This window comes from Grammomys surdaster, unplaced genomic scaffold (genome assembly GCF_004785775.1).
Source record: "Grammomys surdaster isolate TR1022 unplaced genomic scaffold, NIH_TR_1.0 239, whole genome shotgun sequence".
Lineage (NCBI taxonomy): Eukaryota > Metazoa > Chordata > Mammalia > Rodentia > Muridae > Grammomys > Grammomys surdaster.
Genome location: NW_021604684.1, coordinates 3,043,347 through 3,070,466, shown reverse-complemented (window position 1 = coordinate 3,070,466; position 27,120 = coordinate 3,043,347). Strand labels below are relative to the sequence as shown.

The 27,120-nt window shown below is 40.6% G+C and overlaps 1 protein-coding gene and 1 long non-coding RNA gene across 4 annotated transcripts in view; one reads left to right on the top strand and one right to left on the bottom strand.

Annotated features, from left to right (window-relative positions):
* Positions 1 to 3,940: 3,940 nt before the first annotated feature.
* The window catches only part of Fam210a (family with sequence similarity 210 member A), a 40,393-nt gene continuing 17,213 nt past the window's right edge, over positions 3,941 to 27,120 (bottom strand). Inside the window, exons 2-6 of one of the 3 annotated variants that reach the window (XM_028774181.1) lie at positions 22,320 to 22,368; positions 21,278 to 21,790; positions 16,279 to 16,390; positions 11,620 to 12,435; positions 3,941 to 6,921 (exon numbers count right to left, since the gene is read on the bottom strand). In XM_028774181.1, the coding sequence (XP_028630014.1) occupies positions 12,202 to 12,435; positions 16,279 to 16,390; positions 21,278 to 21,753 (822 nt within the window). In that variant the 5' untranslated portion in view covers positions 21,754 to 21,790; positions 22,320 to 22,368 and the 3' untranslated portion in view covers positions 3,941 to 6,921; positions 11,620 to 12,201. The remainder of the gene's footprint in view (positions 6,922 to 11,619; positions 12,436 to 16,278; positions 16,391 to 21,277; positions 21,791 to 22,319; positions 22,369 to 27,120) is intronic. The other 2 variants (XM_028774180.1, XM_028774182.1) reach the window with 2 other exon arrangements.
* Positions 7,084 to 11,551, top strand: LOC114626697. Its single transcript, XR_003712277.1, has 2 exons — positions 7,084 to 7,264; positions 11,307 to 11,551. It is a non-coding gene; the product is annotated as an uncharacterized LOC114626697 (long non-coding RNA).

Genomic DNA, 27,120 nt, shown 5'->3' with positions numbered 1-27,120 from the left:
TCATTTCTGCTTGTCTTAGTAGGCAGACCACTGGTCTTGGTTTGAGATATGAAATCTCCATTGGATTTATCTGTTTTATTATACCGTAGCATCCACAGGAATATTCACAGCCAAAAGGAGAGAGAACAGATAGGCAACTTGTCTTAAATGCTGCTTGGAAAGATGGACTCGTGAGGGTCACTGGGACTCAGGAGGTGCTCTTCTGTCTTGTCTGGTGACATTCAGTGGCCTCTTAGGCCACAGGTTAACCAGGCCAAAGGTGACTTTTCCCACTTCTCTGAGGCCTCCTGAGAAGGTTCTGGTTCCTGGTGACCTATGCTTTCAGACTGTGCTCGAATGGTACCCTGAGATACAATGGCAGAGGAGAGATTTGTGTCCTCACTGGGATCTCACTGGTAGGACTTGGCATGGATGGCTGCCAGGGGAAGGTGAGGTTATGGTTTTGTCATTCCAAATGAAGCTGCCGATCCCAGCTTTTAGTTTCGGCTCCAAACGGCTTCTCAGTCCTTCCTTTTGTCCTTCCTTCCTTTTCTACCAGCTGTGAGGATGAACTGAGATCAGAGACTCATAAGTAATTTTGAAACTTGGCAAGCACAAGAACATTTTGTAGATAACAATAGTATAGGCAAAACAATTAATCCAAGTATATTTAATTATGTTTCAAAAGAGAAGTTGCTTTCTTATTGTTATTACATACACATACACACACACACACACACACACACACACACACACACACACAAAATCAATAGTGATTCTGAGGCTGGGCCTCTTTAAGGAATTAGTATAAAAGCCAAAGCAAAGGTCGTAAAAATTAGCTCATTTCTCTCAGCACAGGGAGGAAGTTTAGGTCGTAGCCTTCTAGCTGACTGTCCATGCCATGCTGTCTCCTGGCTCTAAGGTGTTGACTAAGCAGCTACTGTGAAGACACAGCTCATGTGGGGCCTGTTGTCTTTCAAGAAGCCGAGTGCTTAGAAGTCCAGTGTTCAGTTTAGAAAGCAGGGAATCTAGGCAACTGACAATAGGTTATACTGACCGATTATTCCCACGGGGCACTTGAGTATGGAGCAGTCCTGGGCAGGCCATTCATCTGTTGTCTCACAGATTTCCAGGACTATGAAACACAAGGCCTGCAGATCCATCTCTAGGAGATCAGCCTTTTGCCCTACATTTGCTTCTTCAGAAATACTATAAACACAGAAGCAATATTTAGTACAAGAGATTATGAAGCCAGCTGCCCACCCAATTATGTTTACTGGTAAAGTACACCCACCCCATCCATGCCTTTGCTACCATAGATACACCTAACCCACAAGAGGTCACGGGGTGGCAGTGACTGAAGCTTATGGGCACACTATGAGAATTACTCTTTTCCTTAGTAATTTTTAGCTCAAACTCAAGAGCCAAGGATGAGGATGAACTGGGATGAGTGCTTCTTCACACAAACATGGGACTTGGAGATATATATATATTTTAAATTCTAAGTAGCTCCAATTGATCTTTGTCAGGACCAAAAGGAAGTACTTTCAGAAAGCTGCTTTGTTTTGAGAGTCCATTTATGTGCTGGCCTTCCCCACAGGTGTAGGCTTCACATTTCTTATCCAATTGTTCTTTTTAGAGACTCCTGGGGTAGATCCCTAAGATGCCCTCAGGCTGTATGATTGAGGACACCTGTGTGGCCTCTGTTGCGGTCTGCTGACACTCTGCTAGACAGAACATGGCCATTCCTGGACTCCAAGAGTCAGGCCACGGAGACACAGTATACCTGCTATGGTCGTGCTTCCAGAGTTTTGCTTAGAATGGCAGCTCTATGCCTCCTAAAACTCCCAGCGGTAGGGGCGAGGGGAACAAACCGGAAAGAAGATTTGCTTTGTTGCCTTTTGCTTTTCTCCCATGTCAGTTGCCCATCAAGACTTGCTTGCACCCTAAAATCACAAGCAGCTTCATGGCCTAAAACAGTACCGATTGCAACAAATCCTGTCATGTGGCTGCTAGGAGCTGTTCGTGGCCCTTGGAGATAGGAACAAATCATGACAGCATTCTCAGCCTCCCTTAGTCCATAGGTTTTAGGAATAAAGATGTCACTTAATAGCTGGCTTTGCCAGCTGGTGTAGCACAAGGCTGATGTCACAGCACAGGCACATCTGCTGAGCAAGAGACTTCTCCCCATACCCCATCTTTGTCCCTAGGTATGCTGGAGATACTGTAACATGACAAGGTTAGCACTAGACAGGTGATGCAGCTGCATGTACCCTCTTGGTCCCTAGCTCGGTAAGTCCATCTCTAAGCAGCTGAGGTGCCTTGTTCTGATGTCAGGAGATGTAGGGCCCCAGCCCCAGCGTGTAGTGCTCACCTCTGTTGTGCCTCACTTGAAATGGTGCTTCTTCAACTGTTTGCTTTTATTTGTAAGGTGCTGTATATACGTTGAACATATGCACATACTCTACCCAATGGGTAGAACAAGAAATTAATACTGTAATATATTGTATAGATAACCAGTTTTAACAGAAATGGCATAGAATTTGTGAATGCCTATGTACTCCATCTTTTGTAAGGAAACTTGCAAATGATTACATTACAGATAAAAATCTATGTAGTTTATTTTCCTATTAAATACCATATTAACACCATGGAATGAAGTCTGAACAAGGAAGCAGCCGTTTATGACCAGCATATACATAGGAATTAAGTTGCACCTTTGCTCTGAAAACACTTTGGCAATCTCTAAGATATTTTTATTTTAATTCCTTTAGAAATAGTTAGACCAGTTTGGTTCTATTTTAGTCATGGGAGGGGGGGTTGCTTTTGAGCTTGCTCTGTGCGCAGGCCTTTCTCTCAATGTATTTATCAGTGTCAGGCCTCAGTGGGATGTGCAAATCTTTGATGACACGCATGGTGTCAGGAAAGTGAGTAACCTGTAGTAGAGGCTGTTAGCCTAAGGGCACTTGTGACCATTTGTGTCCCATGTTTCTCAGTGCCTTGTCTTATAAGTGGAAGCTATGGAGCCAATGAACTGTTTGGAATTTGTAGGGGGTGTCTCAGAATAAAAAGAAAAAAAGACCCATTGGGGAAGATATTAGGGCAGGGAAAATGTTTTGAGTTGTCATTGGAGAACTGTCAGCGGAGTATAGAATCTGAAGTCCATTCCTATTGTGTTCTGTGTCCTGACCCCTAAGACAATTAGGTTTCAGTATCGGGTTACATGTAAAGCTACATGTCAAGTCATACTTCTCTCTTCCAGCTTAGTCATTAGTATCCAATTGTAGCTTTGGCATTTTTATTTTTTATTTTTTTAAGCAAAGACGTCTTGGTGTCCATTAAACCACCATGGCTACTAAGTGCTATCCATAAAGGCAATCCATAGAATCCTGCCCGTCCAAGCTAACCCAGTTATGCCATCAGTTGATCATTTGAGTAATTCCAGGCTTTTCTTTGTTCTGTGGTATGTTCTCTTTTTTTGAAAGTCATAAACAGAATTATCCCCCAATCAGGGGGAAAAAAAAAAAAAAAAAAGAAGCTCCAAGCTAGTACTAAGTACGCTTCATGTGCGACTCTTAATGCTGACTCAGCTCTTTAACACATCCTGACAGAGGGGAACAAATGTGACAGTGGGTACCTCTCCTACATCTCATCCAAATCCAAGGTAATATCTCTGTCTACTGCAGGGCACACCCTGAGGGTCCTAGGGTCAAGACCTGAGGCTCAAACACTGTCAGAAAATGGGCACTCTAGTGATTGTCAGAATGTTCTGGATTCAGTAGTAAGATGTGTGACCAACCCGATTCCTTTCTACAGACCCAGCTCTGACGGAGCATTCCTCTCAATGATGCTGGTTCTGTCTGACGTGCTTGCCTTTTAAAAAAATAAAATCTCAATTTCAATTCATATCCTTGTTGAGTTTAAAGTTGTTTTTAAAATATATACAACAGTACCCACAGCATTTAGTTCATTTAATTTTTATTATAAAGCAATCTACTAAAAAAATACAACTGTATTCAAACCTTCCGATCTCTGTGAGCTATGACGATCAGAAGTCAGAGTCCTTTTGTGTTTAAACAACCATATGCTTACTCTTTACCATGATTCTTGCTTCTATACAGGAAGTGATTCACAACTGTCATCCACCTGCATCCTCTGCCCAGGCGGTGATGTGGTTTAGACCTCAGGTCTGTAATTGCAATACTTTTGATAAAGATGCTGCACAAGTGCTGTTTGTTAGTTATGACATCAGGTTTTCTGCTTGTTCTTAATGCCATGGTCAAATCATAGCACAAAATCATTAAAAATAATCAGTGATAAATAATCTGTTCCATGGGGTTGTTTGTTCACTTGTCAGATACAACAAATAGAAAACTGGTGTGTCTATGACCAGACTCAGAAAATGCCTTGTTTGTGATGTTCAGAGATAGGACCCAAGGCAGAGCGCTTCCTTGAACTACACACCAACCCACAGGATCCTGCTGATCATTCCCTAATTACTGGCTTTAAAATATTTGTATGTGTGACAGCTCATGTGTGGTGAGGGCCACCTGCTCGAGTCAGGTCTGTCTACCACATGAGTTCCCAGAGCATTCTTGGCAGTGAACGCTTTCAGTCCTGTTTTCACCGGTCTGTCACTGACTTTTAAAAGGATTTTCTAGTGTGTTAGAGACCTGGAAAGATCACAGGTTCTCAATCCTGAGTTCTAACACAGGACATTCAGAACTGGTTCCTGAGAATACATTGAGCCCATAGGGGCTTTACATGGCTGTCACACAGCAAGCTAAGTAGGCCTGTCAACAAACACTATTCCCTGATGGTGGAGGCTTTCAGATGTTCTGTGACCTACACTGAGAGGAGAGTATTGATGTGTGCTCTGAGTAAGGGTAACAATTCCAGATGACATGAGGATGTGCTAACCCCACACAACCTACCACCCAATGAGAAAAGGTGAATCTAGCATGAGACTAGAATGCTTTTTCCATTTCTGTAAATTTGTAATGAACAAAATTCCAAGGTCTTAGTGGAATAGTGGTTGGGCCCAAATTCTAGTCCTAACATTCTCTTAGATTCAGAGTGAGATTATTTTGGTGAGACATTTATAAAACTTAACAAGCAAATATAGGGCCTCTCATCCTTAGTCACCGGTAAAACCTATGCTCTCAGAGAAATTCTCAATTCAGCAGGTCATTGGAGACAGTCTCCAGATCTCCCAAGGTAAACACTGGTATGAGCAGGGATGACGGGTGTCAGGCTCTCCCTTCCCTCTGCCACTGGTACTGATCACTTCCGTGATGACGGATATGAGTTCCTCTCAAAGGAAAAAAAAATCCAACTCAGGTTCTCAGTTGTTTCAGGAAAAATAGGAGGATGCCAGAAGACACCGATGAGGAATATGTTTTGACAAAACAGGAAGGCTGAGCCTTAGAGCTGTGACTCCAGTTCAAAATAGACAGTGCCTTGTGGGACTTCTGCCCAGGTCCCCTGGCTGAGGACCTAGCAAGCTCTGAAGACCTCTGGTAAGACCTGATGCAGAAAACAAAGACCTTTCAGACAACAGCTCATACTGGCCTTTGAAAACCGTTAATTCTGTTTCCCGGTGGTACTACTTGCATTAACAGTTTATAAGAACCCATTATTTAACACGAATTACTTAAATTACATTACTTAAAACACATTACATTTTCCTCACTCTGTCTTGATCTGTTTGGCTTATATAGATTCTAATTAAAACACACACTTTGAAACATCAGCCCCTAAGGTAAAGCCCTTGTATTTGGAAAATCAGTTTCAAATACTGTATTTTTATCAAGACTTTAACTTTTGCCTCAAGAATGCAAATTTCATTGCTCTGTCTTATTTCCAAAAAAAGAAAAAAAAAGTAAGAGCAAAAGCTGGTTCTGCTAATGTGACTGCACCACCGATAACTACACATCCCAAAGGCCTTGAGAATTCCCTTAAAATCTTTCAACGCCACAGTAGTTATGTTCAGTGGCTCCTGTAATTTAACCTGTCAGATAGTGTTCTCACTTAGCATTTCTTCAGTTGTCAATCACTTGTGAGTATAAAACAATCACCTGAACAGACAGCAAGAGGGGCTGGAAACCCAAGCGCAACCATGTCACCCCACTCTTCCAGGGACCACCAGCCCAACTTGGTCTTCATGTGCTGAGAATCTCATGATACCCCGAGGTAAGCTGGGACATGCTACTTGCCACAGCATCTTTGGCATGGGGTTGAGGTGGCTTGTTTTTGTAAATACTTCATCTATACAGCAAAGAGCAGCTCAGACCTTGGGTTCAGCAGGCTTTAGATGGTTCAAGAACTCACCTCAGATAATCAATGTCCCTGGCTGGAGGGAGTTCCAAACTTTCATTTACAAAGCATGTACAATTGTCTCAGTCAAGCAGAGCTAAAGACAAGGGGCCACTTAAGGGAGCTGGAACAGCCCACCATATCCTCTGTGTCCACATGAAGTGATAACTGCTGGCCAATGAGGTTCCATCTTTTTTCCCATCCAACCTGAAGGTATGGGCACACTAGCCATACACTGTCTTCTAGGTGTAGGTCTTGTGATGTTGTCCCCTGTACACAAGGCACACATCTGCCGAGGCAGTGAAGAATGCACATGCTTTGTTGCACACAGTTGTTCTGCTTTCGTTTTATAGTACTGGGAATACTTCATAGGACATTTGCCCTCTTAATAAACACATCGCAGGCTTTAACCTTCATTTTCATGGGAAAGCACTCTCTTTTGGTGAAACCTAGTGTTTCCTGAGGATTCACTGAACTTCACTGCACCAAAAATCTCCATAAATACCAATTTCCAAAGGCTTCAGATGTTCTGGCAATTGACAGCAATTGAATGGAAAAAATAAGTCTCAGCTGGCATCAAGCATGCTACTGACACAGTTTCAGACACCATGGCCACTGTCTGGTATTCTATATGGGCAGGAAGAAAAAAAGCAAACTCATTTTGAACCAAGGTGACACTGAGAATTTCTTGAAGCCAAACATCCCATATTATGTGAAATATTTTTTTTTGTTACTTATATGTATAAAATCTAGATTTGATTGAAGTTTTCTCAATTTTTGTTTGACAATAGTTTTTACTTTGGGCTAATGCATACCTGTTTGTTATGGTCAAAAGAGGTATAGAGTACAAGCTGTGTGTCTGCAATAACCTGCCTCTGCTTCTCCAAGGAAACAGAATGTAGATGCTGACTGAGGTCCCAGGTAACAGAGCCCTATGACTCTACACTGCCATCACCAGGATACCAAGCAGGTAAGGACACCCAGCACCCTTTGTGTGAGAGAAATAAAGCAACTGTAAGACAAGTTGGCCACCATAGTAAGAGTCCCAAGGAAATACGAATTCCAATGAGTAAAAAACATACTTGTCATAGAATCTTCAATCTAGTACTCAGAGGTGCAAATAAGGCAAGAGCTAACCTATGTTCGTATAAATATGCTGTTACCCTTCCTAAAGTCAAAGCCAGGATTAAGAGTAAACATTTAATTGGAAAAGGATGATACAGAGATGCAGTAATTTTGTGTAGCATCTTTATGGAATTGTCAAATATGACAAAAAGTGCCTTTTTACTATATGTATGGATTAAAAGGGGGAGAGATTTCATCTTGTTAAAATAAAAAGTTAGGTTTCAGCTGGAAGCCTCAGGCTCTTGGAAGAATGCTCTGTCAGTTTGCACTCTTGACTGGGAGTTGAGTTTCTCAGCCTTGCTGAGCAGACTTTCATGGGATACTCCCCGCAGGTGTCCTCCTCAGTTCAGGGACTGTTTGCTAACATTTAAATTGGGCAATATTCAAGACAGAAAAAGGTGGGACAAAGGGAGGTGGCCGAGAGGAGGAAAGAGAGGCGGTGCAGTGGAGGGAGCCATTCACTCATCTCTGGAGGTTTGTTCTTTAGACTGATTTCCCAGAGAAGACAGCAATGATGCACTTCCCACAGCTCACTCCCTCAGAAGCCATATTCTGAGATTGACCTCTCTTTCTTATCAAGGCCATTCAAGCAAATCCTCAGAATAATCCATGTCCCACTCGGCCCTCAAGGGTTCTACAGTCAGGGTGCATTCTTCCTACTAAGAGGATCATTCTTATCAAAATAACCAAATAATTGCCACAGGATACTCAGGATCTGTAATTACTGTTAGTGACTATCAATGATGTATAGGGAAGAATACAGCTTAATTTTCAAAGCTCAATCCTGGAGACACTGGAGACCATCAACTTGTTTTGAATGGTTAGAACGAACAAAGGACACAGAGGTCCATCACAAAGGGAAAGAAAAAAATCCTCAGAGGGAAAATCAAGTCAGTGAGCCTAACTCAGCATTCACCTATGAGAAACTCAGAGTGTAAGAGAATGTTCTCATTAAAAGGCCATGCCAAAGTTCATGGTGAAAGAGGGATTCACCATGGGAAACAAGTGTCCCAAGACCATTCCAATCATTAGGAAAGACATGAGGTCCATACTTTGCTGTCCTTCGGGTATATGACTTTTCTTTGCCTTTCTCTTTTTTAATGGATACCCTACTCAATTCAGAATTGGCAAATAGCATACACATGGGCCAATGGAGACCAAACATAGTTACTATTTGAAGAATAAAAGACACCCTTCTCATTGCTTCCCCTGCCCGTTCTGCAAATCTCCAATTCAGAGACCCATATATCCCTCACCACATGCTTGTGTGCTAATCAGGCACGAAGCCAAGGCCTGTATGACTCTGACAGCATGCCCCTTCGTGAGTCAACTGCACAGTGAGTTCTTGATGCCAACAACTGAATAGCGTGTAGGAAGGGCACTTAAGTAGGTCAGGGAGAACTTTCCACCATTTACATTTGCCCTAGATTAGGTCGTATGCAGACTCAGTTTTGAAAATCTGAAACAATACACTAGCAAATGAACTGTAGCTACCAGGAAAATTATTCCTTTAATTCTACAACAACCTTTATTTAGTAATTAAAAAAAATGTGCCTGTATACTACAAAAATCTTCTCTATTTGGAAAAGAACTAGAAGCCCCTCACTGCAGTTATCATCTGTAATAGTTTGTTTTCTATCCAAAGCCATTAGGAAATCCTGAAGACTTGCACACCGTGCAGAGAACAGTAAAAGCAGCTCAATGTGTCTAAAACACAGCTTCCTTTTCTTCAAACACCTCTTCTGCCCAAACTATAAAGATGTTTAAAATTCCTAGAAGCATAGTCGAAGACCACAGAAACAAGGAACGAACCAGCTCATTCCCCTGCACATGAAGAGCATGGCTTTTTCCTCTGGGAAGGAGGAGGCAGCCTTACAATGGAAACTCAGGGAAGAGATTGGAAGGCTTGGTTTTATTGTTTCACGGTGCAAGGCAGCTGATCCAACACACATCTTTTCCCTTTGGTGAAAATGAACAGCACCCCATTTTGCACAAAAGGCTCTCAATGATGATGTGATATTCTAAAAGGCTGGTTTTACTCTTTATTCTTCAACAGACTAAGCCTTCATTTGAACTTAATTTGCTAGGCAAATGATTTTTGTTCATATTTAAAACATTAAATCTCAGTCACAGCTCCATTTATGACATGAGTGTATCTTTCAAAAGAATGGATGTGCATGCCAGGCACGGAGCTGCCTGGGTTCCCCTGCAGCTCAGAGAAATGCAAGATCCACTTTAAATAAAATGCAGTTCAGCATATGCAAAAATCTATACACATTACACATTTTGATAGTTTAAGTTGATATGTTACTGTTGTCTGCTATCAACATATTACAGAGTTTCCTATAAGCTGTTTATTTCTTGCCTTAAAGATAATACACTGGCAACAGCATTTTTATGACATAACTGATGCCAAATAGTAACAATGTAGCATCTCAGATCTTTAGAAATATTTTCATTGTATTTAAAAGCACACAGAAGCATTTCCTCATCTGCTCTAACTGGGTACACATGACCTGGACATAAAACTGGATGGTGATAAGATTTCAATGGACTAGGCAGAAGATATCGACTCAGGACAAGTGTGGGACTGTGTAAGGGTATTCTGGGTCATGGCTGGGGAGTTGCCTAGAACCCCGAGACTCTTGTGAGAACCGGCAGGAGTTCGGCACGCCCTTAGAACCCAGGGTCCTGAAAAGCAATCTAGTCTCCATAAAACTCAGTCACGTAGGCCGGCCATTACAGCCCCTCCCAAAGTGCACAGGTAGAGGGTGTGTCTAGAGGCCTCAGGTCCTAGGGATTTACATACTAATGAATGCCAGCGTGGAGCAAATTAAGCATGCCTCCCCAGACCCTCCCTCTTTCTCCCTCCCTATATAACTCAGGACTTCCCTGAGTTTTACGGGGCTTACTTCTAGATTCATCCACCATCCGCCATGACAATAAACCCTTTTGGAACCAAGCACTTTCTCGTGTCATTGGGGCCTGCCGCCCAGGCTGCTGGAACATTAGACGTTCCTCCTGCATGTGGGACCTGCCGCAGTGTGGAAGCCTCCGAGCCTCCACCACTGCTGCAGCCTGTAATTTTTCCCCACAGACAAGAAAGTTGGAGTCTCACGATTATTAGCAATGTCTTAAGAGCTCTCCAATTATGCACTACAACAGAAAAAAGGTTTTAAGGAAAGAACTCTAACACCACATGTTAGCATAGCATTCTTGGTGAATTAAAAGGGAGGAAATGTGAACACACCAGCATTTAGTATCTGACTATTTAATAAGCATGCTCCAATGTGGTGCCATGTTTATACTATATTTGAAAGTGTGCAGTCAGTTTGTAGTAGTGCACTCAGTGAACTCTGCCTCATATTAATTATGCTGCCAACAAACAAAAGAAGACAGAACAGGACAAATTCCCCTCTGTAATTCCTCCAACCCAGAAAGATTTCAACCACAGCATTTTTACTTAAATGGTGTTTCAATATAATGATTGAGTGCCTCAAGTGTGAAATTATTCCTCATTTCCTAACTTTGACTAAATTAAGCACTTCACATAAACTCCGACATGAAGCAGGGACTGAATGGGATGACAATGTGGCAAGATCTCTGACATTCTCCTGATGCTAAGTCAAAGCCAATGTTCTCTAAAGAGGTATTTCTTGCTGCAGTGTCAATCAAGGATTAGACCTGAAGGAAAGACACACAAACAGAAAGTCACTCTACAGTCAGGGGACTTGCCTGACTGTCACTGAATGATTACAAGAAGTAAGCTTTTTGGTATAAAAAAGCAAGCAGAATATGTAAGCAGTAATTTCCCCTTCCAATAGGAGAAACCTTAGCCACCACACTAATGGTACCCATGACAGACAGGCCTCTTTTGTTTTGACCAGGGATAAAAGACTGAAATCCGAAGAGTTGAAGCAGCAGCAGGAGAGATCTTGGAAACCAAGGAACTCTACAGATGCTCTGTCCACCTGCTGTCTACAAGCACCACCCACGAGCGTCCATCTCATCCACATTCCGTTACAGACTTCTGCTCCTACCAAAATCGGCAGTGGTCTTTCAGAGCTTGATATAGTTAAGAACAGTGACCCTGATGTGACAGCAATAATAAAGTGTATAAAGCTTTCTTTCATTTTTCTCCTAAGATCAGCTGGAAAAGACACGTCACGAGAACGTCTGATAGTCCATGTGACCACTCACCAAGCATAGTCAGGATTGAAAAGGAATTAGCTTTAAAAAATGGAAGTTGACAAGCTCCAGTTAAAAACCATTTTAAAAGATCATTTCATTACACAGCCAATATATCTTATTTATAAATGTAAGACTGATTCTTTACACAACCTTCTTGAAATAAGGTGGTAAATGGTAGGGAACTTCTCCAGTCTCTTCATCCAGAGTTTGAATGGTGTAAGTTCATTCTCACAGAACTGGGTACTTAATGACATTTCCTCTAGGAGTGGACTGACCAGCACACACTTACTGCAGGTGTCAGAGAAATGAAGCAAAAGACTCTGATTTCTAGGACATTAACTACTGCTTATTGCTGCAACTCATATAAAATTTGTATGCTGGGTTCATTTCTTCATTTTGAAAAACATTGATTTTCCCTATTGTTATTTAACTTAAAAAAAAAACAACAACTATTTTTGTTCTTTAACCCTCAGAGAATGAATACATTTAGGCAAGTAACCCAAAAAAGAAAAAAGAAAAAAATCAGAAACATGTTCTCTGCCCAGAGTCTACAGAGGGTTAAAGTGTAAGATTTTCTGTAATAAGGCACCCTTATTCCACTTTTTTCTTAAAAGAAACTTTTTCTTTGGTTTCTTGTAACTTTTCAGTGAGTCTGTCCTTTGTCTCTTCCATTTTCTCTGTGATGAGCTCCTTGGTCTCTTCCATCCTGCCCTGCAGATACTCCTTGACAGGGGGTGGGGTTGACATGTAGCCATGACTTCGCAAATACTTAACGGTAATGGATGTTCCTCCCAAGGTCACAGTGTATCGGGCAGGCGTTGCAATCTGAAGGGGAAAGAAAAGCAAACAGGTGGAACAACATCTGATCAGGAGTAAATAAAATTAAGTTGCAATTTAAATTTTTGGTAATAATCAGCACAGACTATTGTTTGAGGTGAGTTTATCACCCTATATTGTTTGTCTTTCTAAGAAGGAATACTTTTCCTGCAGACATTTTAAAATGTCTGTCCTCAGATGATAGACCACTTAAGATTTCAGGGTTATCACAGATAGTTGCACTGACACCCCTTTAAAAAAAGATTTATTATTTTTTTTATTTATATGAGTACACCGTTGCTGTCGTCACACACACTAGAAGAGGGCATCAGATCCCATTATAGATGGTTGTGAGCCACCATGTGATTGCTGGGAATTGAACTCAGGACCTCTGGCAGAGCAGTCAGTGCTCTTAACTGCTAGGCACACCAGCCCGCACTGACACCCTTATGGAATGCTAATGAGCACAGGGCCAGATCTGCCCACATGGCAGAAAGAGGGCATGAGTCTGCTGACAGTAATACAGGTGCACCTGTTTGTGCCCTGAGATCTCTGCCATGTACTATATCAGAAGCTAAAATGCAGCTGAAGTTGAACAGTGGGAGGAGGCTGAGCAAGTCACATCTCTGCTGGATCTGTGTTTGCTCACCTTCCTTTAACTCTCTCTGCATGCATGTTCCCATCCCACGCTACAGGCTCTGGAGCGGACAGCTCCCTAGGATACAGCCAGGCCTTCTATGTTTTCATCAGAAAATGACAAAGAATCAAGAGACCTGAAGCAGTGGAAGAGCTCTGCAGAAACAAATGGCCACATGGCACCAGCAGCTCAAGCAGGCGCACTACACAGCAACCTTTGGAAAGCACCAACCATGCTCCCTCAAGCTCTCACGATTGCTCCTCTATTCCCACCAACCTGCTCTGATGAGTTTTAATGGCTTTTGGGGAAGCACACACACCATTACACAGTGAACAGCCTGGGCCCACTCTAAGATGGATCCCTCGGCCTGACTCCCATGCACTTGGTGCCAGGACAGGCCCCAGCTGGCTTCTCAGGCTCACTGGCCACTCCACTCTAGCTGTGCAACAAGGTCTGCAGACTCTTTTTTCCACTGTCTCACTTCCATGTTGGCCTGCCCAGGTCATGCTTTAGTGCCATCTATATAGTAAGAATTCTTTATTTTCAGCTCCATATTGAACCCCTTTCCTGAATTCTAAGTCACTTAACTACCTAACTCACTTGTACTTGCATATCTGAATCCACTTTAAAACTCAAAATGTACAAATTCACTGACCTCAGTTGTCCCAGTCAGTCCTGCTTCTTCTAAAATCTTACTCAGCACAGGGAATGGGAACTTTGTTGTTCTAGCTGCTCAGGCCAAAATGAATAGCTCTTAATGCGTTTCTTTAACATAATTTGCATGCTTATCATTATTTCTTTCAAACGTGTCCACTATCCTCTCCTCTGCCTCTCCTTAGTACTAGGGCACTGAACATGTGAAGGCCTAGGCTTCTGTGACAAAGCCTTCTCAGAGGCTTTTGTTTTTACTCGGCCCCAATGTGAAAGGTTCTTAGCACAGCAGCTGTGGTGAGATTGCTGAAACAGAAGTCACATGCTTAAAGTTACTCAACAGCTTTTCAAGCCCCACAGCTCACAGGCTCTTCTGGCAAGACTTTCAGCCTCTTGCTCATTCCAGCCACAGTTAGCCCACTAGCATCCAGCATTCTGTAGCCCTCAAGGTTTTCTCTGCTGGGAACACAGCCTCCTGTCCCCCCCCCCCCCCCCAAAGAGTTACCAGATCAATTTGCTAACTGCTTGAAGCACCTCCCATCTAAATTTGCAATCTTGGTGGGGGAGGGGAACAGGTAAGGTGAGGGGAAAGGGACAGGATGGACAAAAAACACACCTCTTTATATGGCATTTCTTTCAAATAATATTTTAAAATCTTTATTTTATGTTCATGAGTCTTTTTCCTGCACATATGTATGTGCACTGCCTGTGAGCCTGGTGCTGACAGAGGTCCCTCCAGAACCAAAGTTAGAAATGGTTGTGAGCCAACAGTTGAATGCTGGGAATTGAACTGCTGCTCTTCTGCAAGAGCATCAAGCACTCTTAACTATATTCTTTCTTAACATTTAGTATAATTTAAATATACATACATTATATGTGTATGCATGTGTATTTTTAACCCCTCTATTTCTGTCTCTCCAATTGTCCATGGCCCTCCCACACTTATTCCTTAGATACATGGTTTATGTGGGGGGGGGTTCTTGGTAGTGTTTTTTGTTTGTTTGTTTTTTATTTTTTTGTTTTTGAGACAGGGTTTCTCTGTATAGCCCTGGCTATCCTGGAACTCACTCTGTAGACCAGGCTGGCCTCGAACTCAGAAATCCGTCTGCCTCTGCCTCCCAAGTGCTGGGATTAAAGGCGTGTGTCACCACTGCCTGGCTCTTGGTAGTGCTTTATTTTCTTCCCTTCCTGTCTTTTATTTTTACGAGAAAGGGTTTTATTGTCTCAGAACTCATCATGTAGACCAGGATGTCCTTGAACTCGGAGAACTGTTTCCTATTTCCCAAGTACTACAACTAAAAGGCATACTATAGCATACCTGGCCCAACAATGTTTTCTGTAATTAGTGAATTCCTCCTGGTCCCCAGCATAGCACCTGGCATGGAGTCAGAGGTGGATACATCTTAGTAAACTATAGGTAGGTACATGTTAAAGGACATTTGAGGGAGCTCTGATGTGTACCCAGCTAGCTGCCCAGTACACTTACAGCTTGAAGAAGAAAAGGTATCTCTGCTGTTCTACTAAGGTACTGTGGGATATAGAAAACACAGGACCATACTCATTTCTCACCCCACAAAGGGACATGAAGGGTGTGTGTGTGTGTGTGTGTGTGTGTGTGTGTGTGTGTGTGTGTGTGTGGTGGGGGATCCACAGGATTTGTAGCCTTCCAAATAAGCTGAGCACTGATGCACCCAAAAGTATACTAAAGAGAGCAAAACCACAAACACAGGCCCCTGAATTCCTGAAAGTTCATAAGCACCTAGAGAAAACACACTTAAAACATAATATGAAGAGTTACTAGCATATGGGCAAGGAGAGTCAGAAAAATGACTGAAACCACCATCATATACCTTGATATATTATGGTTAAATTTAATTTACTATAGCTATAAAACACTATAAATTTAATATACTCTAATGTGAGAAAAACAGAGCAATTAAGTATTGAGAAAGCTGCCTGAGAGTTCAGATGATTCTAGTAAAGATGACAGGAAAAAAAAAATCACACCTGAATAACACATCTGAATGACTATTAAGTCATCATTCTATGTACTTTCATGCAACATAATACCTACTTTCCCAAAATGTTCACTTAGAAATAGAAATCATAGAATCTTTTATTTAAAAAATAGATTAATATAGCCAAATTCAATGATTTACAATGAGATTTCGCTTCTATGATAAAGACATTCAGGTTAGAAACTATATAAACAGAATAGTGTCTACATCCCCTGGGAACTAAACCTAGAGTGGGGCACACAAGACGGCTGGAAGTAAGCTGTCAGAATCCCATGTACTTAGAAAGGATGAACTATCAACAATAAAATAAATGTTACATTTCAATAACAAGTCAGAGGCCAAGGCCTCCCCATCCTGCAAATGATGACTTACCTGTTTTCAAGGTGCTTCTTCCTAAAGCTCTAGTTTTATTTTTGTACTTGCTGTTCATTAGAAATACAATAGGTGAAATAGGATATTTAAGTGATAAAAAGAGGAAGAACATGTCAGGACTAAATGTGAATTTTCCAGGGAGTGTGCAGTCTGTGAGGTACATGAGGAACCTACCTTAAACATGGCATAGGCTGTCAGTGCATTCCCACTTTGGGAGTTTTTCAGGATGTCTACTACACTGTCAGGTAACCCAATGACCTCTAGGAAGGGGATGACATTCACTCCTCTGAAAGGAAACACAAATTAAGTCATGATTAAGCAAAACTTTAAGGACAGTATTTTCAGAAGATTATCTAAAAACATAAACTATAAATTTGGATAATGTATATTAAATTTTATTTGCTCAGGAGCTTAAGGCTGAGGGCTCAGGAATGGGAGGCCAGCCTGGGCTACATATCTCAAAAGACAAAACAGCAGCAACAAAACTAAACAAATCCAAACCAAGCTACCACTACTACCACCACAACAAAACAAAAAAACCCAAACCAAACTCAAAGCCTAGTGCTGGTTCTGCAGAAGGCTTCTACCTTGCCCTGCATGTGCTCAGGTAGTCCTGTCACCTTTCTCTTCCATGGCCCAGTTAGTCTGGATATGTGTATCAGAGTTAAAGCAACGGTCTTAAGTCAGCCAGGGGAGCAGGTCAGACCTGTTTACCTGTTACCGGTTTTCCTTTCCTCACCCAAACACCATTTTCCACAGAATACTCTAATTCACATTTCAGGATCTTAAATCTTAACTTTCGTCACTATCGTTTCTATGATATTATTCAAAGAATGAGTCATTATGGGAGTTTAGAATATTCTAAAGGTATGCCTTTATGCTTACTGTCAGATTAAAAGGAAGGTAAGGAATAATTACAACAAATTGCAACAGCTTCTCAGAGGAAGAGAAGGCAGGGAGAGCCCCCAAGTTGGTAAATCCTGACTTCTGTAATTTTAGTTTCCTCTTTTTGTTATACCCCATTATCCTAGTCTTTCCTGATTATAACTAGATAATCTGAAGCAGGACAAGGAATCACCCACACAAACTTTACAATGATCACATTTAGGAAGTTTAATTAAAAAAAAGTGTGTTACTATAAAATCTGTAATTTAAAGAACTGCCTCAGAACACCACTGCTTCCTTTCCTCTTTCTAGTCTCTTCCTCTCCAGACATGCCTTTTAGAACCGTGGATAGTGAAGAAGGCAGACATAGTTATTTTTAGATGTCCAGGAGAGCAGGGACTCAATTTGGGACTGGGATTTCTCTTGAGGAAATCCGTATTGAATAGTCTCCCGCAGGGAAGCTCCACAGGTTGAAGTGTGTCGACTTTAGCACGACTGTGGGAGTGCACAACATCTGTCCTTGTCCTTGTCCTGTCCCGGGCACTTAACAGCCTTTAACTACAGCAGAGTCCTCAGGTTGCTCCAATATAACCATCTCTTTCCCTTATCATTAAGAAAGTAACTGCCTGGACATACTATTAAGATAGTTGTATGCTTTTAATTTATTTTTAATAATAAAACAATTGGCTTAACTGGGGAAAAAGGTTGTTTCACTACAACACTAAGCCACCCGGGAGTATAGTAGCTACTGCTAATTATTACCCAGGAAGTCTAGCAAGCATCAAAAATTTGAGGGAATAAGAGCAGCAGAAAGAACTATTTTAAAACAGAATATTTCAAGATCAACCAGGAGTCTATAATATAACACCATCTATTTGCATATTCATTTTTTTAGATAACAATAAAATCCTATTATAGTAAGACTCAATATTAAATGTGGCCTTTTAATGGCCAAGAGCTGTGGCTGACAGTGGGTCCCTCCCAGGGTCTTCATTAGGAATCTCAGTCTCTGGATACTGAGCATCTGAAGGCAGGGGCAGCACAGTTGTTACTGAGCCATAGGTGATAACGGAGAACATTTATTTTCAAAGAACACAGCCCTCTGCCACCTTCTGCCACAAAGCAGTCGTCAGGAAACTGAGTGTAAAACATGCCCGTTACTATAATTTAGCTCTGTCTGAAACAAACACACTAAGAGCTTTAGAACACTGCTACTTAGTTAAATATACAATGATATTTTGCTTTCAGGTTGGAGGAGTACCTCAGACAAACAGGTCAGTAATATAACATCGATGTCAATGTCCTTCTTTCCAGAAACAGTATTTTCTCACCTTAATAGGAAGTAGGCAACCAACAAAGAAAGAGTGTTTTCCAGTTAGGAAAAATGAAAAGAACTATGTTGGGGATTGGTTCTAATGTTTTGTCTTAACTCAGCTCCCAAAATCACACAGGAATCTATGTTTTCAGATGCTAAGGGTCCCTGTCCCCAGCTGGTTTTTGACTGGTCAACAAAGTTACTAACAGCCAATGGCTGGGCAGGAAGATGGAGGCAGGACTTTTAAATTTTCTGGACAAGGGACATAAGGTAGAAGGAGGAGCAGAATTACCATAATGGGGAAGCAGAAAGCTCAGACTTAAGAGCTGCAGAGAGAAATCATATAGTCATGTAAGAGTCAGGAGACCAGCCCCAGGAGCCACTCCCCTGATTGGATCTGGGGTAGCAGAGATGAAATACAGATTTATCAAACATTAACTCAGAAATATCAGAGGGGAAAGTGGGTTAGCCACGTGGAATTAGGGAGAAGCTCATACGTTGCACTGTTAGGACATATTAAATTTAACGCCTGAGTTTGTGTCTTTCCTTTTGGGGATCAAAAGAATTCTGACAGGTGGTGAGAAGTGTGATCACACACAGGGATCTCAGTGTGGTTTAACAGATTACCACTACAGAACTGCCATGTTTTTGTTAGCTGGGTGAAAAACTGGAGTTTAATACATACAACTTTAACTGGACAGTAGACCATTCCTATTGGAACTTGTGCCAAATCATTTTCTTCTGTAGAAAAAAGTATTTTCTAAGTATTACTTGTGATTAAGTCTTCCACTGAAATAAGTGAACTTTTGCATCATGTATAATCTGCACCCATTCGGACAGGCTGTGATGCTTGGCAGTCGGTGGTAGTTCTGTTAGTAGAACAGTCCCATGTTCACCAACAGACCTATAGCAAGCTGTGATGCCCAAGGTGTGTGATTTTAAATTAGACAATCTCACATCTGTATTCTGACCCAGCATCTTACAGAAAAAGGGTTAAGATAAGACTTGGACATGTCTTTTACAGGGGTAACAAAATCACTGCCTTAGGTGGAAAAGAAAGAAATCTGAAATACAACTATCTCCAAATTATTTTGAGTCTGCCCTTTCCAATAACATAATTTGTTTATCAAAGAAAGCAAGAGGTAAAAGGGGGCAGTTTTGTTTAATAGGCCAAACAGGAACCTCATAAAGATAGAAGATTTTCTCCCAAGACTAGAAATTGGAAGACAATTTAACAGTAGAAGATAATCTTAACAGTACTGAATGTGAAGAATCCCCAAGCTCAAAAACAAAACAAAACACAAAAAACAAACAACAACAGCAAAAAACAAAAACAAAAAAACCCAACCAAACAAAAAAAAAAACCCAAACAAAAACAAACCAAAAAAGCCACATATCAGATAGTAGGACTACATGGCCTTAGGAACCAATACTTTCTGTCAAAAATAATGCAGTTCTGAAAACTTCTACAAATATTAAACATGTATAGAAAATGTCTTTAACAAAGACTATAATGCAAAGAAACAAACAGAACAGCATCAATTACAGAAAGAAAACCTATTCTTCTAGAACTGTAGTCATTCAAACCGTCTGTTCTTCCATCTTGAGACTATAGCCATCCCGGCAGGGGGGAAGACACTCTAAAGGAAGATAATTGTGCTGATTAGAAGAGCTAACAAGTGGCTTCTCAGGCCTAGGCCACTCCTCAGGCACATGGCCCATGAGGTTTCTCTGCTTTCCAGCAGGGTGATGAATACGACTTACAGTAAGACACAAAAAAATGCATTTAAAAGCTTTATATTGAACATCCTGAGGGTAGATTAACCAGTCTCACTTCTGATTAGAACAAAATGCCTTACCGTGCTACGAATCCAAGGGAACAGTCACAGTCACATCACAGTCAGCCTGTGATGAGTTCATGTTAGCTAGGCTTTAACAAAAGATATCCTGTGAATTTTCCACCAATAACATACACCCAGCAAAGAGTATCTTTTCACATGTAGAAGCAGCATAGAAATATAAGTACAGAACTCATGGGGCTGGTTAAGATGGTTCAATGGGTAAAGGTAAGCCTGAAAACCTGAGTTCATTCCTAGGACCCACATGGTGGAAGGAGATTAGTGACTCCTACAAGTTATCTTCTGAACTCCACATGCATGGGCCCACTCATTCACTCATCTATCCAACAACAAATAAATGTAATACAACAATGACTTTACTTCTAAGTTCTCCTAAACAAGCAACACTGTCAGCAAGAAGACCAGGAGATGACTCAAAGACCAGGCAAACCTACTCAATTTCAGTGTAGGCTCCACTCCTTACCATCTGAATTAGTTTATTTCCCTTTGCCCAAACCACTTCTACATTCATAAGCGGCAAGAACTGCACTACTTACTGTATTTGGTTGGTGGAGGAGTAAATGAGATGGCAGTTAAAAACTGTACCCAATAAATGTTAGGTATTTTCAAGAAAATGCAAAAACTGCTATAAAATAGTTTTCCTCTATCAATCAGGCTCTGAGGGAGTAGGGGGATATGGAGAGACAGATCAGTGGTTAAGAGTGTATGCTGTTTTTGCATAGGACCAGAGTCTGGTTCCCTGTACCTATATAGGGCAGCTTACAACCACCTATAGCAGCAAGCTCTAGGCGGATCTTCATTCACATGCACAAACCCCCAACACAGACACACATGCATATTAGAAACAATATAAATCTTAAAAAAAATTAAGGGCCAGTGAGATGGTTCGGTGGGCAAAGGTGCTTGCCTGCAAGTTTGACAAAAGCTCAACTCTGGCACACAAGGCAGAAGGAGAGAACTGACTCCTGCCAGTTGTTCTTTGATCTCTACATGCTTGCCCACATACATATATAAGTACAGGTAATAAAATAAAGCTATTTAAGGCTATCAGTATAAACAAGAAGACTAACATTGTGATAAAACGTGGGAGATGGTCAACTAAGCAAAAACTTACTTTATACTTGCATAGTAAAATGTTCCAAACCAAATACCAGAAGTTATTAGATGCACAGGAATTAAAACTTTTCCATATTGTCTAAATGTTTTCTTAAATCGTTGATACAGACTAATAGATTTGTCTTGTAAAGGATCTGGTTCTTCCTTTTTTTCCGACGGAGTTTCCTGGGATGTGGAACTGGAAGATAAAACCCTCTTGGATAAAAGATCCTTCTCCCATCTTTCCTGGCGAAGGGCCCCCAGCTGAGGTGGCTGAGCATCTGACAGATTCCTTTGCTTCGCAAGGCACTGAACTGCAGATAAATGTAGCCACTGCTTTCGAAGGTGTGGTGTCCAAACCACTCTGTATTCACCTCTGTGCACAAGTAACGGTCCTTTTATGCTCCGATGGTGATCAAAGAGCCTGGCTTTCTGTGCTTCCAAGAATGTCCTGAGTGCCAGCCGAGACATAGTCCGTGGTACATTCCATTGCATTTTGAAGGACAGTGATCGGTTTCAGCGTCTACAGAAACTAGATTTAGAAAAAAAAAATTCTATTATATACAGATTTCCATTTTAAGTCAAAGTACTTAAAAGTTAACTACTTTCCAAAAGAAATAAAAGGACAAACAGGTACTTAACCTGCAGGAAAAATGGTAAGGTATATAGTTTTAAGGCACTAGAATTTTAACATTTTATAAAACACATTCTTTAAACATAAGCAGTCTGCTTAGCAGACATCTCAGAGGGTAACATTAACAAACACTTTTATAACTACAAACGGGATGTTAATAACAACTCCTCTAACCTACAAAGAATTAATGGAGCACAAATCTGAGTACAGATGTTTTGGGGACATAATTCCATGTACTTTGCTCTCAGATTCCAAGCCCAAGTCAACAAGTTAAATGATGAATACTTTAATAGGGTTCTTACAGAACCATGTGCTACTCTGTAAATAAGTTACTTTCATAAGTGTTAAGGTTTGAATAGTTGTGATCAGTACCAACTATTCTATAATAACCTTTAAACAAGTAATAATAAAGTTGTAAATCACATACGTTATTGATGATGATAAGAAACAGCCTGGTATTTTATCTTCTTTTTCACCTTATATCAAGAGAAGAGAAAGAAAAAAAAAAAAAAGATGTCTCGTGATTTGATTTGGAATTAGTGTTGAATTCAGAAATGACAAGGTACTTGGAAAGCAGGAGGATCACAGAATGGGGGCCAGGCTGGGATACAAAGGATGATCCTGTCTAAAGAACTCAAGGGACTAGAGAGATGGTGCAGCAGACAGGGGTACTTGTTGTTCTTCCAGAAGGCCTAAGTTCTGTTCCCAGCACCTACAACTGCAGCTTACACACATATAATAATGCAAAGATAACTAACCTCCCCCAACTCTCCTGAAAGGTAAGAAATTATAAGAACTACTAAGATAGTCCTTATTTCATCCCAGCAACTTATTACTTCTAACATTTTGAAAACAGATTTTATATTTTAAATTGCAATACTACTAAGAGTCAGTAAGATTTCAATAATAATCCAGTAGTTCCTGACACCTACTTTTACATGAAGATTCATTATCTGGAGTAGACAGCTGACAGAGAAAGCAAAAGCTGTCATCATATAAAAGCTTTTATTAATGAATTATCCAGCTTATAAGATCAACCTTATCTCCTCTCTAATAATTAACAGCACTCCTTACCAGGTTCTCACAGACAGTTCTACATCAAGTGTTATATGGTAAGTAAAAATGCCACCATACATTCCCTTCATTGATGGATACTGCGGCATCATCTTATAGCATTAAAACCCTAATTGTAAAGGCTGCTGCTTTAGTTGTTGCCAGAGCTAAGCCAGATCCTGAATAAATGTCAAACACTGTTACTGCGTATTTTTTGTGAGCACTGATTTTGCACTGGTTCTGTAGTCTATCTACATAATGAAGTTAGAAGTATCTTGCCTGTATGTATTTGTTAGAATTCTGAATTTGCACTTTTCCAAAGGAGATTTATGTTCTTCTTATGTCTGTATTGTCCTTCATATCTCATGCTACATAACTTTCTGGTTCCTACCTATCTTCCATTTTGTTTTAAAGACTCATTTGTATTTCAATATGTATGTGCAGATACCTATAGAAGCCAGAAAACTATCAAAACTCCTGGAGCAGGAGTTATAGGCAATTTTAAGTCATTCAACATGAATGCTGGAAACTTGAGTCTTCTAATCAAGCTATCTCTCCAGACCGTTTTCTACTTATATATTCCAGGGGTGCATTATGTCCTTTAAATACAGAGTAGCTCAAGTGAAGTATTTTATACCATGTGGGTCTTTACTGTCCATTCTACCCTTCCCTTCTTATTTCCTATCCCTTCCCTTGAGAATTACTGGTGTGTTCTGTTCTCTCTTTGTAAAAGTCATGGGTAGAAACATGCTTGTAGTAATGCTGTCCTAACTAACTTCAGGTATTTTGCATTCTATGCTTATGTTCTTGTTAATGCTTCTATCTGTGTTATACTTAGCTGAGGTTTCTTGTAATCCCTTTCAGTACTGACATGGCCTTTTGTCTTTGCCGTTTATTTCATAATAATTTTTCGGCTCACCTGTGGAACTACAGGGCTTAACTACTTGTCATTGTTCCCGAGTCTGTGATTTGTAAATTTTGATTTGTTTTTCAATTATGGATTGTCTGGCTGGAAGTACTACTGCAGTACTTTCTGCATCCTGTAAGACAATGAAATGCTGTTCAATGTCCCAGAACCATACTATTCCGGGGTCTGAGGGCTGCAACTCTCCATTTCATTTTTCCTTGAGCTTTCCTGCCCAGCAGGGGTGTTTTCTGACCAGATAGACTCTACTCTGATGTTGGGATGGCATGTTCTGCCCTTGGAATGAATTCCGGCAAGTCTATCTCTATCTTGTGTGTCCCTTCTATGTGGAGCCCTGACTTGAAGCCAGCATCCCTGCTGTGTAATCACTATTTCTGGGCAACATGTTTCTGGCCAATTTGGATACTTGCCAGTTCTTTTGGATTCAATTTTATCCATTATAGCAACAGCACCATACGCCTGACAGTTTGACAGTCTGCATCCTTCAATACCTCCTAAGTTAGCTAAATACTTTTTTCAAATAGTATATTATTTATTTGATGTTTTAGGAATTTAGTTTTCTAGAATCTTACTGGAATAAAATTGCATTGTGTATGTATGTTCCTTGATCCAAAATAGCCATGTGCGATAATGACTTATAACTTTAATTGTGCCCTAGGTGTTGTGTATTAAGTTTTATAAGGTACACAAATAACCTTTTAATGTTTGAGTCTGTTGTTTGTCTCCTCAATAAAATTCTGTGACCTTTTGTGATTTTAGGATGATGTTTACATAAGGGTAAGTATTTCTTCCAGTAACCAAATAGAACTTGACAGACTTTGTGCATCCCCTTTAGATTTAGGCACCCCTGTTACCCTAATTTTGTTTTCTCTTGTTTTGATATGTGCCTTTAAATACATAGTTGCTCAAGTGAAGTATTTTACCAAGTGTGCCTGCCATTTGATGACCATGTACGACCTAAAATTTAAGAGGTGTATGGTCTTAGTTTTTCTCATTAATTCACCCCTCTCCCCATCACCTAGTCAAAGGACCATTCAGGCCTGATAGTCTTTAAGTTGTGCTAAAGATATGGGAGAAATAATTATCCCTTCAATGATTAATACTTTTTCTTCCCAGAATCCCTACTCTTTGTGCATTTGCTACAGAACCACCATCAAGGTCTATTAAGTCTGCTCTTCTTTCTGCGGCATAACTTCCCCTTTCTTCTCTTCTGTCTCTCTCTTTCAGATGCTGGTCTTCTCCCACTGTTTACTTGAAGCCTTCCTCTACTTCATAGAGCTGCTCACACACCACATAGTTTTCTCTCCTCTTCTCTACCTTCTTCCCCTGGGCAGCTACCAAGATTTACAGATGGCACATGGATGAGGTTTTCCTCTTAAAAACTTACCTTATTATTTGTATGTATACAGATGCCCCTGTAAGCATGACGATGCCACGTGGGTGGGTGCCTGCAGAGGGAGAAGAGGGCACCAGAACCCTTGGAGCAGGACTTACAGGCAGTAAGTCTCTGAGTATATGTGCTGAGGTCCTGAGGCCCGAACTTGGGTCCTTTGTATGAGTAGTAAGAGCTCTTAACTACTGAGCCATCATTCCAGCCCCATGGGTGTGTGTGTGTGTGTGTGTGTGTGTTTGTGTGTGTGTATTTTCCTTTAACTAATAAAATTGTCCTTGAGGTTTTCTGAGTCGGTTTTTAAATTACATTTAAATTCTTTTTTTTTTTTTTAATCAAGACTAACAACCTCAAGGACTCCTCAAATTTCCAATAGTATAGAGAAGGAACCCTGATTTGCCAGTAGCAGATCCAGAACTTAATTACAATTTATCTTGAACCAATTTTAGACTTCTTAATCATTTCTTGCCCACCTATGTGACCTAATAACCTATGCCTATCAGGTAAAAACTATCAGGTAGAAACTAGTCAAAAGGCTAAGAATGTCATCAGAGAGTATTTGAGGCCAATAGCAGAGACTTCCTGCTTTGTTGTACTTCATTTACAGGACATTTCTACCAATGTATTTGAAAAGTGTCTTGACTTATGATTTTCTATGTTCTGTTAATAAGAAACCATTACTTAACATGCAATCTGGAGTGACCTAAATCTGTGTTCTCATGACATCATCACTCTATTTGGATCCATAATAAACACTTATCTCCTTTGGGGTAATTAATGTTTTTTTTGAGTCAACAGACTTTTGGCAGGTAGCATCTTGATGACAACCCAAACTTTCCATGAGAAATAAGCAAGAAACTAGGCCTTTGTTAGTTTTTATCCTCTTCCTTAAAATGTAGCTACTAATATTTTTGTCATAGTAATTATTATGACAATTAATGTGTATTACTATACATTGTAGTTTCCCTTCTTCATCTTATCACCCTGAGTTGCTCAAACCTTGGCTGCTTTCTTCATTGACCCATGAAAAATCCTAGTGCAAAGGGCAGGAGGTAACATTATAAAAACACCATTCCCCCTTCTCCTTACATTCATAATCAACATCTGTGACCAAATATGTGCCCCCCTTTCCACACACACACACACACACACACACACACACACACACACACACACCAACCATACAATTCCTCAGGGGAAAGCAGCTAGACATCTTCTATTTCAAGGTGACTTGGACACTATACTCCAATTAAAGTTAGATTTTGTTGTAAAAGGTTAACATTACACTGACACTAAAACCAGACAAGGATACAACTAGTATAACTGGTGAACAAAGAACACTAAAATCCCCAACAAATGAATCAATACATGTAAATCAATAAACATAATCTACACAAATAGACTGAAAGATAAAAACCATAGATCAGCTTGTTAGATGCAGAAAAGGTTTGACAAAATCCTGTTGTAATTACTTAATCTCAAGGATTTTCTACCCTATCTTTTATTATTAAGTTCCCAGATAAAATATACACAACCTTTATATTTATAATAAGCCTTACTCAGCTCTAGAGCTGGGTATATATCTACCCTCTAAGCTATTAGAATGTACTTCCCCATCAATAAACCTGCATTATAACTTGCTATGTTTCATCTGGGCTGCTCTTAACTCCAACTGGCCAGCTCTCATGGGTATGTTTTCATGACTCACTTACTCCATGGTCTCTCTCCTTGTCTCTCTCTCCTTGTCTCTCTCTCCTTGTCTCTCTCTCTCTCTCTCTCCTTGTCTCTCTCTCTCTCTCTCTCTCTCTCTCTCTCTCTCTCTCTCTCTCTCTCTTCCCTCCCTCCCTCCCTCCCTCCCTC